Genomic DNA, 16,511 nt, shown 5'->3' with positions numbered 1-16,511 from the left:
GCAACGGGGTCAGCACCTCCCTCTTCAGCAGCTCCACGCACCGTCTCACAATTTCATCCTGCTCAGGCCCCCATGTCGCCTGCGCTTTCTCCGCCGCCATCTTGTACTTCTCTCTTTCTGACCCTTTGGTCGACGATTCCTCGCGCTGCAGCCGCCGCCGCCGTTTTTTTCCTCCTTCGTTTGGGGGGACTCCCTTCTCACACACCCCACACCGGGTTGCGTTGTCGAAAAATTCCCCGTTGGGGCTCTTAAAAGAGCCCGAAGGTCCGTCGGAGCTGGAGCCACCGAAGCGTGCGGCTAGCTAGGCATCACCGCAACCGGAAGTCCCTTCAGTGGCCTTGATGAGGTCTTTTCACAGTTGTTCCCTCTGCTGCTAGAATTCACCTTTGATACAGGCCCTCAGGTCAGCTTGCAGCTTTAAGCTTGCCCTTCCCCCGCCTGCATGCTGGAAGAGGCCCTGTTTATCCTGCAGTTGCAGCCAAATCTTTTACTGTTTCTGCCGTGTCTGGCAACCCAGAGACATACCCTTCCTGGGGGACACTGTCGGGGGAATATTGCAGCCTTCTTCCCACACCGGGAAATGTCAAACAAATGCTGTGGGGGCCCTGTAAAAGAGCCCAAAAGTCCGTTCCAAGCAGGAGCTGCTGAATATGCGACCTAGCTCTGCATAGCCGCACCCGGAAATCGATAGTGACATTTAAGGGGCATCTTGACAAATACATGAATAGGATGGGAATAGAGGGATACGGACCCAGGAAGTGTAGAAGATTGTAGTTTAGTCAGGCAGCATGGTCGGCACGGGCTTGGAGGGCCGAAGGGCCTGTTCCTGTGCTGTACATTTCTTTGTTCTTTGTTGTTCATATTCATGTGGGTCTGGAGTCACGTGTAACCCAGAGCAGGTAAGGATGGCAGATTTCCTTCCCTAAAGGGCATTAGTGAACCAGATGGGTTTTAATTCCAGATTTCTATTGAATTGTTGAAAGAATGGGGGGAACTGAAGAAGAATTAGGAGAAGAGGTAGATTATGGGATTGAAAATAGAGAAAGGATAGGTTTAGCTGCAGGGAGAGATGCAGCGACGTGGAAGGAACTATGTCATCCACAGAGTGGGGGGCAAAGATACCCCTGTAATTTGGAATCTGAAGAGTAGAGAGTGCAAGATGCATGGTAGAGTGGCAAAAACATGAATGAACCTGTAAAGAATAAATCTTTTAAAATCAATGTGTTGAAGGATAGGGAACAATAGAAGTCAAAAATGGGTACCAGTATGCATTATTTTAAAAATTGTTTTCTCTTTTAGAAGCAAGGTGGCATGTCCCATCAACAAAGATGCTGAATTCTTACAAAGGACTGCAAAGAGACACCATAGGAAAAGAATCTCCAAATAAGATTTTACATGTAAGATTCAGCAGCCTTCAACAAAATGTCATCAGCATGTTTGTGTTTTCTCAATGTTTCTATTTCCAATGTGCAGTAACCGCCCCCATATCTGTTGAGCTGTCACTGGGCCGATAAGGGACCACTGAGCAAATATTACCTGCTAGGACGGCTGGGTGACTCCCAAAGTAAGGTGAAGTTACCATAGTCCCAGGTGACCATAGGCTGCTTTACCCTTTGATGGGGAGAGCTGACTGAAAGTGGTTTAACCTGAGGATCACCACACCTCAGGTGAGGGGCAAGGTTGAGAAGGGGGGTCTTCACAAATTAGCTTCCATACATCACACTGCACAACTCTATAGTAGAATTGAAGGCTCATGATGTGGAAGAGTCAGCACATGGTCCATTAAACCAGAAAGAAGGTCAAATGTCAAGTTACAGACAAATGTCAAATCACAAACTCTCACCAAACGAGTTCAGCACAGTAGTAGCACATAACTATTTGGTCAGCATTTCTATTGTTAGTTCTGTACAATAGTTCAACTGTAAAACGAGTGTATTCAGACCCAAGTTAATAAATCCTTGTACTCGTGAGGGTTGTAATATTTTATATCATAAAACAGATTTAGTTGCTCCATGGTCCTTATTTATAATCTACTCCTGCATCGTAAGAAGTCGTTTGACACCCTTACCTGCGTGTGGAGGTAATACTGAGCTCTGATGGCACCTCTGCACTGATGTGTCAAACAGCCTGGAGTTCAAAACACTGTTCAGTGCTCCATTTAACTGGAATATAGCTGTAACTGTGTAGAGCTCTATTTACCTGAAATCTAATTGCGCACACTGCATGCTCCAATTACCTGAATTGCAACTATACATTGTATGGAGCTCCATTTACCTGAACTGTACTTACACAATGTGAGTAGCTCTACTTAACTTGAAATGTAACTGTACATCTTGAATACGTCCAAGAACCTGTCCTGTAATTACACACTGTTCTGAGCTCTATTTACCATCCCTGCATATATGACAGTTAAAGTTTGTTAAAGAGAAACACAATGATGGAATTGGGCTCCGTCCTTTGAGGACAGTCAGAGGTCATGGTTTGTTACCCCATTCAATCTCCACTATTGTTCCTGCCCATATTAGTTGACTTAACCAGAAAGCAACATCAACTGTATGACTTCAACTCTTTTGGTATTTTACAGGAGCTACAATATAACTGGTTACCTAGTTATAGTTGTGTGAGCTGCAAGAAAACGATAATCTTTTTAAACTTGATGTTAGGTCCCACAGTTAACATTTGACTTGTCTACCACCTTGATGGCCTGCCCATGGTTACAGCAATGTTGGCATTGGAGTTGTCAACTTGGGGAGAATTTCTCTGGCTGCTGTGCGTAGCAAAGTTGTGAAACCACACTTTTGATCATTTCTGATAGTCGCTTCATATTCTTACCAGAATAGTCCCTCTGTTGCTGTCCTCTTCATAATTATGTTTGAAATTGTTTCAGAAAGAAAAATAAATGTAGAGCAAATTGTACGTTTGTTGTAACCTGGTCATAGGGTACTTTCTCTCAATCATTTTCAATTTAATTAACAAAATTACTATAAGCAGCTTCACTTTTTCATTAGCGCTCAATGAAAACAATAGGGCTGACAAAGAGAAGCTCTCTCAATCTCACGTACCCTTTGTGTCAAAGGTAACCATGTCAATTAATGCAATTATAGCATTTGGTGATGAGAAATCCATTTGTGAAATTGGTTTGTGAAAAGCAATAGAAGCATGTTTATTCGCACATATTCCAAGCAGGTTTGCTGGTATTTACATTAGTTTTAGGCAGTATTATCTAAATTAGCATGTGTATAATCTGAACCCGGAGAAAGTTGAGACACTTGACTTCCTCTTGGGTCATGCTGCAGTTCGTACATGTGTATTTACAGCTAATAGTCATAAATACAGCACGAGTTGGTTTTTATAATGAGATCACACTGCAGTATATTTTTATAACCTACTTCCCCAGAGTCAACGGATACAATCATTAGCAATTCTGCTTATTTTGTTTTGTGATATTTTTATTGTAAACGCTAATGGGAAAATTAAAATGTTAGTAATCGTGTCCTATGAATGTAACTCTGATTTGCTGCTGGTACAATGGACTTTTAGGGTAAAACAATAATTATTGTTAAATGAATGTGTTTAAGTACATAAATGTACCAGGAAGTAATTAGTACTCTTGGATTGTGTATCCCTTTTCCTCGTCTCCAGGTTACAGATAACAATTGCTCAAGTCATTCCAGCAGTAATACTCTGTCCAGTAATGCATCCAGCAATAGTGATGATAAACAATTTGGTTCTGGTGACTTAATGGATCCGGAATTGTTGGGATTGACATACATTAAGGGAGCTTCCACCGACAGTGGGATCGACACGGCTCCATGTATTCCACCACCATTGATGGGAACGGTTCATTTGACTGGCAACAGGTCAGCAGTGCAAAGCAGAGCTGAGCAGATGGTGCAATGGGTGGATCACTCTGAAGATGGAGGGCCTGAGGATGGACAAGCAAAATCGTACACCGTTCATAACTATGCTGCTGCAATTTCTGCCAGCCTTGCCACCCAAGGGAGTACTGGTGATCTCAGTGAGATCTCATCACATTCCAGGTACAAAGGGTTCCTAGTTCAGAGAATAAACTTAACATGACCAAATTATATATATTTATATAAGTTTAAATTATCATTACAAAACAGACCACTTTAAATGGACACCTTTGATTAAGACCAGAAACAAGTACAACGTTACCTGTACCAGAAACGTGCATTTAAGTATTTGGACTGCATTAACTTGCTGATAGTTAAGGATATTTTTCTGAAAGAGTTATCTCTACTCTAAGAGTTCAAACTGGAGTGCATAACACAACCTTGTAGTGAACATGGAGAACAGTAGATCTTTACAAGCATAAAGGAAGCCAATTGGCCTATCATTTCTGTGCTGGTATTTGCTACAAAAATCCAGCACTAATTCCACTTTCTGAACTTAGCAGTGAACATTTGGTTCAAATATTTATCCAGTTCTCCCCAAAAGAAGAAATGGTCTCTGCCTCAACTACTCATTGTGACGAAGCATTCCATTCACCAACAATCCTCTATATAAAGAAGTTTAACCGTTTCTGAAATAGACTAAGAAAAATATTTTTGTTGTACAGACATACTTACCTAAATATCTTGATTTTATGAAGACACTGAAGCACAAAGTTGGCATGAAGCTTTGCCAGGAATAATATATTGCTTAATCTATAGGAAAAATTTACACTCTGCATTATTTCCTTATAGAATCTTGTAGGACAGAAGGAGGTTCTTCAGTCCGTCATATCTGTACCAGTGCTGTGAAAAGACTATGCAATTAGTCTAATTTCCTCGCTATTTTTCCCATAGCTCAGTGATTTTACTTTTCCTTTTCAAGTATATTTCCAGTTCTCTTCTAAAATTTACCGTTGAATCTGCCTCCATCACCCATTCAAGCAGTGCATTCCAGATCATAACAATTTGCTGTATAAAAGAAAAAAAATAACTTCTTATCTACCCTGATTATTTTTCCAATTTTCTTAGATTTTGTCCTTTGATTACCGACACTACCAATCCAGTCATATGTCGGAACAGGTATTAATACTCTAATTGATGCTATACTGTCAACATAAATAAATACTTTTAAGCTTATATAACATTGTCTATTAAATAATATTCTTCAGTTTCTGACACTATCTACATGAATTAATACTGTTCTGTTTATGCAACACTGTCTACATGAATTAATACTTCATCTCTGCAACACTGTCTGTTAATACTCTTCAATTTATGTTACGCTGTCTAAGAGAGTTAATGCTCTTCAGTTTTTGATATTGCCTACAGGAATTAATACTCTTCAATTTATGCATCTCTACATTAATTACTAATCTAGTTGATACAACATTGTATATGAGGATTAATTTTCTTCTGTTTAGGCAATGCCATCTTTATGAATTAATATTCTTCAGTTTATGTGGCATTGCCTATGTGAATTAATGAGCTACTATTTTATGAGAGCATAGGACTTGTGAACAGGAATAAGCTATTTGGCTTTTCAAACCTGCTCTTATTCAATAAAATCATGGCTGATCTGGGTGTGGTCTCTACTCCACTTCATTTTTTGCCCTGGTTGTATGTTAAATTAAAATAACCAAATATGCACACTTGATGAAGGCATTGGAGAGTGTGCAGAACAGATTCATGAGAATGATTCGAGGGATGAAAAATTTAAATTCTAAAGATAGGTTGGAGGAAAAAAGCTAAGAGGAGATTTGTTAGTGGTATCCAAAACCATGGGCAGCCTGAACAGAGTAAATAGGGAGACATTGTTCCCACTCATGAAAGGATTGAGAACAAAAGGGCACCGATTTAAAATAATTGGCAAAACAAGCAAATAATATATGGGAAAAACTTTTTCGTGTAATGGGTGGTTAAGTTCTGGACTGCACTGCCTGACAGTGTAATGGAGGCAGGAAAGATGATGGGCTAAATTGCCTCTGTCTGTGAAATAGCAACTGTATAGTTCTCTGATTCGGAATTCACAGTGAGAAAAGTTGCAAAGATTTTTGGCTGAATGTTCAACAATGATAACACACTGGGTAGGAGGGGATAGTCCTGTGTTATTGCTCTCAGTAATAAGTCCTCCAATTGTAATTTGGAAAATCTCATCAAAATCTTTGCATATTCAGACAGATATGTTATGAATCCATAATGTTCTTTTACAATAAACATAGATGAGGGAACCATTCATTCCTTCCCTACTGCTCCATTTACCTTAACATATAACTCTCCATCACACAACCACAACTGGTTCTCAAATAATTCTAGGCATTTTGATTTATTTTACCCATCAATGAATTAGAATCACTTTCATCCCACTTTGAAGAAAAGGTTTCCTTATAACTGTCAAAAATTTGCCTCTTTGGGATTCTTTTGAATTTAAAAGCGGCCTCAAAACCTGTGGAATAATCTGTTCCAAAATCAGGCTTATGCTGATGTTTACAAGTGTTCTGCTGTACGGATGTTAGGTAGAATACTGACTTCCAGCATTACAGGTGGGTAGAAATAATTAATGCCCTTTAATTAGTAATAAGAGCTTTGGAAGAGCCAGTTGGAATTGTTAACTGTATGATTGCTCTCTTCCATTCCTTCCCCAAACCTCTGTTTCTTTAGTGGTTCACATCATTCAGGAAGTCCCTCACCACGTGTTTCTAAAGCCAGTGGATCACTTGATGCCTCAAAAGTGTACATATTGTCTCAGAACAGTCCTCAACAAGTCCTAGGATCAATGCCCGGATCCTATCATCGCCAGGGTGCCATTAATAAATACGTCATTGGCTGGAAGAAGCTGGATGGAAGCCCCACTCTCGAGGAGTCAGAGATGGCAGACTGCAGAAGGTGAGTGATCCATTTTAAAGGCATGCTGTCAGCATTGTCTAAATATTTAATCTAAAGTCTGGTAATTACATGCTTTGAAAGCTAGACATATAGCTCTCAATTGTGATGGCTTTAAAGCTTTTGTAGCATGCACTTTAATGCAGAGAAGTGTGAAATGATACATTTTATTAGGAAGAATGAGGAAAGGCATTGGACAATAAAGGATACAATTCTAAAAAGGGGGCAGGAGCAGAGGGACCTTGTGTATATAGGTACAATAATTGAAGATGGCAGGGCAGATTGTAAAGAGGGGGCAGGAGCAGAGGGACTTTGTGTATATAGGCACAATAATTGAAGATGGCAGGGCAGATTGAGGAAACAGTCGTTAAGGCATATGGGATCCTGAGTTTAGAATTGAAGGGATTGAATACAAAAAACAAGGAGATTATGGTGAACCTTTATAAAGTTGGACTAGTTTGACCTCAGCAGGAATTTTGTGTCCAATCTGGGCTTCAGGCCTTAGGTAGGATGTGAAGGGTTTGGAGAGGGTGAAGGACTTTGGTTAGGTGGATAGATTGGAGAGGCTGGGCTTGTTCTCCTTCGGGAAAACAAGGTTGAGAGGCGATTTGATAGAAGTGTTTAAAATCATGAGGGGTCTGGACAGAATAGACGGGGAGAAACTATTTCCTTTGGAGGAAAGATCAAGAACTAGAAAACACCGATTTAAAGTGGTTAGTAAAAAATCAGAGGCGTCATGAGGAAAAGCTTCATTACACAGCAAGTGGTTAGAAATTGAAATAGCTGAGAGTACGCTGGAGGAAGATTCAGCCATGGCTTTCAAAGGGAAATTGGATAACTATCTGAAGAGAAATAATTGGCATGTCAAGGCTTAACAGGCAGGACTGTAGAATTAGGTGAGATACTCTTACAGAAAGCCAGATGGATAGAATGGGACAAATGTGTTGTAAACATTCAAAAATGTAATCCATAACCTCCGTTAGGAATCCCGGGGGAGGCTTCTCCAGGGATCTACCGGCCAGGTCCTGCTCCGATTCCAGCGGGGTGTGGCCAGTAGATCGCGCCTCTAGTTTGGAATGTAATTGTTCCCATCTGCCAGCTTCTCCACAGTGAACTGTGGCCAAAAGGACTTGGAGGCAATCCCATCCAGTGGTATGAAAGATCACCACCACTTTAAACTTCTTCGTCAGTGGCTCCTTCAAGGGCTCCATAGGGACCTGTATGGCATCTGCCAGTCAGCGACACACAAGTGCATCCAGGAAGTGACAGAAACCCTGTTCAAGAGACCATAGCAATTTATCCAATTCTGCCTGAATCCCAAAAGCCAGGCTACAGAAATCTTGGGTTTTGCAGGAATCACAGGTTTCTTGTAAGTGCAAAGGACTATTTGACTGCCCAGATGGTCTTGAGAGATCCTTTGAAAGGTTCCTTTGAATGTGCAGCTGATTTGCAATCATAGAAGACAAATCCTGCATGTTTGTGCCCAGTTCCTGGGGAGCTCACACGATGCCTACATTCTGACCCATCCCAGGTGTCACAACTTTTCGAAGGACCTCAGCAATTGCAGGGCTGGCTCCTTAGGGACAAGCGATACCCCCAGAAGACATGGCTGATGACGTCAGTTTGCCGTCTCCACAATGTTGCTGAGGAGACGTACAGTACTATATATGCCTCCACAAGTACACAATTGAGCAGAAGGGGATTTCTTTGTTTTCCTGGGACCGGGCAGGGGGGAAGGGATTGGAGGGGAGTGAGGTCTTGGCAGGGGCTTTCACACTGGCTAGTTTAGGCTGACCAGTGAACGGGAGTGTAGCGGAGGGTGGGGCTGCGGCCATCAGAGCCTGGTAGAACAGGTTTCGATGGGCCTAGGAGGGATCAAAAGTATATACCAATACTGGGTAAGGTGTTTTCAGAGGAAGTGGAGGGGAGGAGTGTGGGAGGGGATGGGGGGCTCTACAATTCATGGGTGTCATTCATTGTACACTTTCGGGGATTGGATCTTGAATCTTAACGGGTTGTGGGGGGTGGACTATATATATTAATTCTGACTATGGGCTATTCCTGATTCCTTTTTGGGTTTTTTTATTTGATGTTTATGTTGTCAGGCGGTCTATTGTTTGGGGGTTGGTGGGATGATGGGATCATTGTTGTTAATAAGGGGATTGACATTGTATTCGTTACCGTTTACTGTTTGTTGGTGGGAGTAAATTTTGAAGAAAATGTGAAAAAGGAGAATAAAAAAATATTTTATTTAAAAGTACACAATTTAGCAGACAATAGGTCTCCGAACGATGAAGTTCAGGTGTTTAGACTGTTCAGGTGGAGCTCTCCATTACTCATTAAAGAGAGTGTCCCCAAGTCATCTTTGTCTGCTGCACTCGGTACAACCTTGGACAACAAAAGGGAGGGTGTCTTGGTTGAGGGAGAAATGGAGAAGCAAGAAATCCCCTCCATGTGGTAAACCACTGTGTTGTATTAAGGGTTGTACGGTAGAACCTGCACTACAGGCTCACCTGGGCCCCTGCATGCTAGCTCCGCCCAGGAGCTGGGTTATAAATATGCGTGACCTCCAGTTCGCAGCCATTTCGCCAGCTGCTACGGAGGCCACACATCTGATACTAATAAAGCCTCAGTTTGGAGTCAAATTCGTCTCCAGTCAAATTGATCGTGCCTCAATTTATTAGTATCTGATTCAGAAGGTGGACCTCCGGATTAAACCAGATCGCCTGCAGCTGGATCCACACGCAAGCGACGCCAGAAAGGACTTCAGCACTGGCTAGCTTGTTTTGAAGCGTATATCAACGTGGCGCCGACCCCTGTTCCAGAGGCTCAGAAGATTCAAATATTGTACTCCAGACTCAGCTCCAAAGTCTTCCCGCTGATCCAGGATGTGTCCCGTTACGCTGATGCCATGACTCGACTCAAAGAAAATTATGAGCAGAAGATGAACACGCTCTTCGCCAGACACGCGCTCGCAATGCGTACTCAACTACCTGGTGAGTCAATCGAGGAACTCTGGAGGGCCCTGATCCCACGAGTGCGGGACTGTGACTGCCAGAACATTACAGCTAAGGAGCACTTAGATCTCCTTATGCGGGACGCTTTTGCAACTGGGATTGGGTCTGATGTTATCAGGCAGCGGCTCCTAGAAGGGGCCATGCACGACCTCGCAGAGATTAAAACACTAGCGCTTTCCATGACAGTCGCCCTGCGTAATGTCCAGTCCTAAGCCCCCAACCGCGCGGCCCACTCCTCCTACGCTTCATGGGCCTCACAGGCAGCCACCCCAGCAGGGCGCTACCCACCCAATACGCCTGCGCTACACGCCAGCCAGTGATATCCGGGGGGCCCCGATGCTATTTTTGCGGCCAGCAAAGACACCCCAGCCAACGCTGCACGGCCCACGCTGCCCTTTGTAAGGCCTGCAGGAAGAAGGGCCACTACGCAGCGGTGTGCCAGGGCCGCTCAGTGGCCGCGGTCGCCTCCACACATCCCCATCCCCCCCCCCCCGGTCACGGACAATGGGTGCCGCTAACCTCTTCTCCCCAGGCCATGTGCGAGCAATGGACGCCGCCTTCTTGCTTCACCCCCTCAACGTGCGTTCCATGGGCGCCGCCATTTTGTAACCCCAGGACCTCTGGGCGCCGCCATCTTGTCCACCCCGCAGCGGCACATGGATAACAACGGCGTTTCAGGACCCCAACTCAATGGCCGCCTTACTACCCGACGATCAACCACGGCTTGCATCCATGGCAATCGACCAGTCCCGACCACATACGCTGACCAACGCATCCACCAGCGGCAAAAGTTAACGGCCACATGATCTCCTGCCTACTGGACTCTGGGAGCACCGAGAGCTTTGTGCACCCGAATACGGTAAGGTGCTGCTCCCTTAAGGTACACCCTACCAATCAAAGTTTCTCTTTGGTCTCCGGATCCCATCGCGTAGCGATCCGGGGGTACTGCACGGTCACGCTCACAGTCCAAGGCGTAGAGTTCCACGGTTTTCGCCTCTACGTCCTCCCTAACCTCTGCACTGCACTTATCCTCGGCCTGGATTTTCAGTGCAACCTCCAGAGCCTGACCCTTAAATTCGGCGGACCCTTACCACCCCTCACTGTGTGCTGCCTCGCGACCCTAAAGGTCGATCCTCCTTCCCTCTTTGCCAATCTAACTCCAGATTGCAAATCCGTCGCCACCAGGAGCAGACGGTACAGCACCCAGGATAAGACCTTCATCAGGTCCGAGGTCCAGCGGTTGCTTCGGGAGGGAGTCATCGAGGCCAGCAACAACCCCTGGAGAGCTCAAGTGGTAGTGGTTAAGTCTGCGGAGAAAAACCGAATGGTCGTGGACTACAGCCAGACCATCAACAGGTACACGCAGCTCGATGCGTATCCCCTCCCACGCATATCTGACATGGTTAACCAGATTGCACAGTACCAGATCTTCTCAATGGTGGACCTGAAATCCGCTTAGCACCAGCTCCCCATCCGTAAATCGGACCGGCCATACACCGCCTTCGAGGCAGACGGCCGGCTATATCACTTCCTTAGGGTCCCCTTCGGCGTCACCAATGGGGTTTCGGTCTTCCAAAGGGAGATGGACCAAATGGTCGACCGGTACGTTTCCGTACCTCGACAATGTGACCATCTGCGGCCATGATCAGCAGGACCACGACGCCATCCTCGCTAAATTTCTCCGCACCGCCACTCTCCTCAACCTCACGTATAACAAGGAGAAGTGTGTGTTCCTTACAAACCGCTTAGCCATCCTCGGCTACATAGTCCAGAACGGAGTTCTGGGGCCCGATCCCGACCGCATGCGCCCCCTCATGGAGCTCCCCTTGCCCCAAGGCCCTCAAACGCTGCCTGGGGTTCTTCTCGTATTACGCACAATGGGTCCCAAACTATGCGGACAAGGCCCGCCCACTCATACAGTCCACTCATTTCCCCCTGACGGCCGAAACAGGCTTTCGCCCGGATCAGAGCTGATATTGCCAAAGCTGGAATGCACGCTGTAGACTAAACACTTCCTTTCCAAGTAGAAAGCGACGCATCGGACGTCGCCCTTGCCGCCACCCTCAACCAGGCAGGCAGGCCCGTGGCATTCTTTTCCCGCACCCTCCATGCCTCCGAAATTCGGCACTCGTCCGTCGAAAAGGAGGCCCAGGCTATCGTTGAGGCTGTGCGACATTGGAGGCATTACCTGGCCGGCAGGAGATTCACTCTCTTCACTGACCAACGGTCAGTAGCCTTCATGTTCAACAACACACAGCGGGGCAAGATCAAAAATGATAAAGTCTTGCGGTGGAGAATTGAGCTCTCCACCTTGTTGCTAACTTTTGGTTGGCTCTTAATTTGGCTCTGTTTAATCACGTTTGCTCAAGAGTCGCCAGGTATCCTTCGACACCGCCACAAGGTTCAGAACCAAATACTGATCAATGACTCGATACACCAGTTAGTAAGTTCAAAAGCAATGCTCATTTATTTACACACAGTCAAATCTACTCATGCATAAACTCTACAAACTAAACTACCACTATTACTAAAGCCTATACTTAGCTTCGGGTGCCCATTCAGTCAGAGGAACAATGGCCGTTGCTCGGTTCTGAGGCTGCTGGGTTGAGCTGTTTACAGGGTAGCAACTAGGAGCGACTACCTCGCCGCGTGCGTTGACTTGGGACTTACTTGGTCTGATGCAGCTGCTAGTCGGGTCTCTCTCTTCGGTGCGAGCCAAAGCCAAAGGAGAGCGTTCTCCCTTGGGGGATACCTTTTATACTAAAAAGGGCTTCGCGCGCTTTTGGGCGGACCTTGAACTTGGCCTCAACTAATTGGGTCTTTCCCAATCATCTGTATCAATTTTCCTCCAATAGAGGGGTGGTTCCCTGATCACTGGGCGTGTCCTGGTGACTGTCAGTCTGCTTTGTCTTAGCTTCTTCTGGCGCCGGGGAGTCTGCCATAACATTTTGTATCTAAATGCTTCCCTTTTGTACCCAGAGATGGCTCATTAGTATGTAGATTGTTTGGTAGTTTCTGTCCTGTCTGAGAGTTTCAGGTTCTAATCAACAGACAGAGCTTGCACCTGCTTGTTTCTTAGCATTGTCCAATTTTCCCTGCATTCTTTGCGGTGTCCATTTTGTAATCGGGACGTGGCCATCCCAGATGGCTACAACCTATCATTACAAGATTAAGTATCGCCCTGGCAAATTCAACGAGCCCCCAGACACCCTATCCCAAGGTACATGTGCCAGCGCACAGGTAGACCGACTCCGGGCCCTGCACGACAGCCTTTGTCACCCAGGGGTCACTCGGTTGTACCACTTCATTAAGGCACAAAATTTGCCCTACTCCGTCGAGGAAGTAAGGACGATCACCAAGGACTTCCAGGTCTGTGCAGAGTGCAAACCGCACTTCTACCGGCCGGACAGCGCGCACCTGGTGAAGGCCTCTCGCCCCTTTGAACGCCTCAGCGTGGATTTCAAAGGCCCCTTCCCCTCCTCCGATCGACACACATATTTCCTCAGTGTGATCGATAAATACTCCCGGTTTCCCTTCGCCATCCCATGCCCCGACATGACGTCTGCCACCGTCATTAAAACCCTTAATTCTATCTTCACTCTGTTCGGCTTCCCTGCCTACATCCACAGTGACAGGGGATCCTCATTCATGAGTGATGAGCTACGTCAGTTCCTGCTCAGCAGGGGTATCACCTCCAGCAGACAGGTAGAAAGGGAGAATGGGACGGTATGGAGGGCCGTCCAGCTGGCCCTACAGTCCAGAAATCTCCTGGCTTCCTACTGGCAAGAGGTCCTCCCTGATGCACTACATTCCATTCGCTCATTACTCTGCACTGCTACTAACAGTACACCGCATGAATGTCTTTTTGCCTTCCCCAGGAAGTCCACATCCGGGGTATCGCTCCCAACTTGGCTCACAGCTCCCGGAACCGTGCTTCTCCGTAAACATGTGCGGCTCCACAAGGCGGATCCGTTGGTGGAAAGGGTGCATCTGCTCCACGCAAACCCACAGTACGCCTACGTGGCATTCCCCGATGGCCGCCAGGATACCGTCTCCCTCAGGGACCTGGCACCAGCAGGTTCCACCCCCCACACCACCCCTGGCGCCACCCTCCCCTCCCCCGCCGCCCCCATCACCCCCCTAGGACCGTCCGTCCTCCCCCTGCCCACCCCCGTTGATGAAGAGGATTTTGGCACGCTCCCGGAGTCAACTTCAACCACGACAGCACCAACATTGCCAGCTCCACTTCGTTGATCTCAAAGGACCATCAAGGCGCCGGACCGGCTGAACCTCTGACCGGCTCGCCGGATGACCAGAGACATTTTTTTTTACTGTTCTGTAAATATTAAAGATTGCTAATTGTATATAGTTCTCTGCCGGACTCAATTTTAACAGCGGGAGTATGTGGTAAACCACTGTGTTCTTATATTAAGGGTTGTACGGTAGAACCTGCACTACAGGTTCACCTGGGCCCCTGCATGCTAGCTCCGCCCAGGAGCCGGGTTATAAATATGCGTGGCCTCCAGCTCGCAGCCATTTCATCAGCTGCTGTGGGAGGCCACACATCTGATACTAATAAAGCCTCAGTTTGGATTCAACTTCGTCTCCAGTCAAATTGATCGTGCCTCACTCCAACAGTGAGGATTTTGATGGGGATGATGATGATAAGGGCCAGGGTGTCATGGAGAAACATGCAGAGGCCATTACAAGAGTATAATATAACAGACAGGCTCACAACAATCTGATATCGAACAGATTGTAGACAGAGTAAGCTGTTGAGACATTTCCTTTATTCGGTTTTCTATCCTCTGCTAACCTGCATGCCCGAGCTCCTTATTGGTAACAGACACTATACTTTGCTCCTATGTACCTTGATTTATGAAAACTTAATTCAATTGTCTGGCCTTCTGGTGGTTTGATTCTTTGCAAGCGCCAAACTGTACAAAGCCCTGGCACAAAATGTTCACATTAGCAAAGCACTCTGTCACCCATGACTTCAGGCACCCGTAAGTAGACATAAGGGCCAGGATACAGGGGCTGGTTTAGCACAGGGCTAAATCGCTGGCTTTTAAAGCAGACCAAGGCAGGCCAGCAGCACGGTTCAATTCCCGTACCAGCCTCCCCGAACAGGCGCCGGAATGTGGCGACTAGGGGCTTTTCACAGTAACTTCATTTGAAGCCTACTTGTGACAATAAGCGATTTTCTTTTCATTTCTCCATTTGAGAGACTAGATGCTGACGCCGGGACTGAATCGCAAGAATTCTATGTTGACGAAAGCGGTGCCGTTCCCGGAGTGATTCAGGACACGTTAATGGGCTAGCACCAAAGCCACGTGGAACTAGTGCAATTTCAGCCAACTCGGGCGTCTTATTCATTGGGGTCAGGATTGACACTGGAAAGCCTGACAGACTGCAGCCGCATATAAGCACCCCACTCCCCACACACAAGCCCATTCCAGCCAAGATGATGCCACCCCGAAGAGCGCCCCCGAGATTCGCAGATGCGGAGCCGGAAATATTGTTGGATGGCATGGAGGAGAGGCAGGGCACCGGGGTGGGAAGGGGGCTGCCACCCTTGGATACAAACCGGACCTGGGCACAGATGGCAGAGACCGTGAGCGCCATGGGCCCCTGCACCAGGACCAGGCAGCAGTGCAGGAAAAAGTTGCACAGCCACCTCAGGGTTGCCCGGTTCAGTCACCACCTCCTTGCCTCTGTCACTACCCCTGTCCCACACTCATAACCCCCCCCCTCCCGCACGCCCCCCAACGTGGCCCCCACCAGGCGGATCGGCAGGCAGCACTGGGTGAGCCACGTCCACCATAGTGCCCCTGGCACCAACCCCCGTCCCACACACCCGTATCCCACCCCCCCTTTAGGAGTGATCAAACCCCACCTATTGCTAATAGGAAATTGGCAATCGTGGTTAAGTGAGCACTTCACATATGCCAAGTGGATTCCCGTGGGTAGCCATGTAGCATGTGGGAATCATTGCCTAGCATCCCAATCACACTTTGATGCTGAGCATCTAATTCTGTTCTGAGTGGGACTTAGTGGAATTGCTCCCTGAGAGACAGCATATACACATTGGATCACATGGTCTCCGTCTACTGTAACAATTTTATTATTCTTTTTTTAAGTATTTTTATTCATCAGATTTTCACAATTTTTGCCATACAATAAAAACAACCCCAGCAGTGCAAAAACAATTCCAATGAAACACAGAACTCCCCAAATCCCACCCCCAGCAATCAATGGTAACCAGCTCCCGAAAGTACATGATGAACAAACCCCACGTGCGTCCCTTCCTCCGATCAATAATAATAATGATAATCTTTATTAGTGTCACAAGTAGGCTTACATTAACATTGCGATGAAGTTGCTATGAAAATCCCCTAGTCGCCACACTCCAGTGCCTGTTTACCAAACTTCACCTTCTCCAGGGTCAAAACCTCCAGCAGGTCCCCCCGCCACATCGAGGCACAGGGTGGAGAAGCTGACATCCACCCCAACAGGCTAAGACATCTGCACCCGCCTGCACCTCGGGCCGGTCCGACACCCCGAAAAAGGCTCCTCGGGGACTGGGCTCCACATCCACATGCAAGACCTCGGGATTGTGCTGAACACTATCCTCCAAAACCTTTCCAGCTTCAAGCGG

At 46.6% G+C, this 16,511-nt stretch overlaps 1 protein-coding gene across 4 annotated transcripts in view; it reads left to right on the top strand.

Annotated features, from left to right (window-relative positions):
- The window catches only part of sipa1l2 (signal induced proliferation associated 1 like 2), an 825,665-nt gene that overhangs the window by 635,661 nt on the left and 173,493 nt on the right, over positions 1-16,511 (top strand). For 3 of the 4 annotated variants that reach the window (XM_072498538.1, XM_072498535.1, XM_072498536.1), the window contains 4 exons: positions 1,300-1,397; positions 3,643-4,040; positions 4,986-5,036; positions 6,615-6,839. In XM_072498538.1, coding sequence (XP_072354639.1) covers positions 1,300-1,397; positions 3,643-4,040; positions 4,986-5,036; positions 6,615-6,839 — 772 coding nt within the window. The remainder of the gene's footprint in view (positions 1-1,299; positions 1,398-3,642; positions 4,041-4,985; positions 5,037-6,614; positions 6,840-16,511) is intronic. The other variant, XM_072498537.1, reaches the window with a different exon arrangement.

The sequence above is a fragment of the Scyliorhinus torazame genome, chromosome 4, assembly GCF_047496885.1.
Source record: "Scyliorhinus torazame isolate Kashiwa2021f chromosome 4, sScyTor2.1, whole genome shotgun sequence".
In the NCBI taxonomy this organism is placed as follows: Eukaryota; Metazoa; Chordata; class Chondrichthyes; order Carcharhiniformes; family Scyliorhinidae; genus Scyliorhinus; species Scyliorhinus torazame.
The sequence above is the reverse complement of the archived record's forward strand: the minus strand, read 5'-3'. Positions and strand labels throughout refer to the sequence as shown.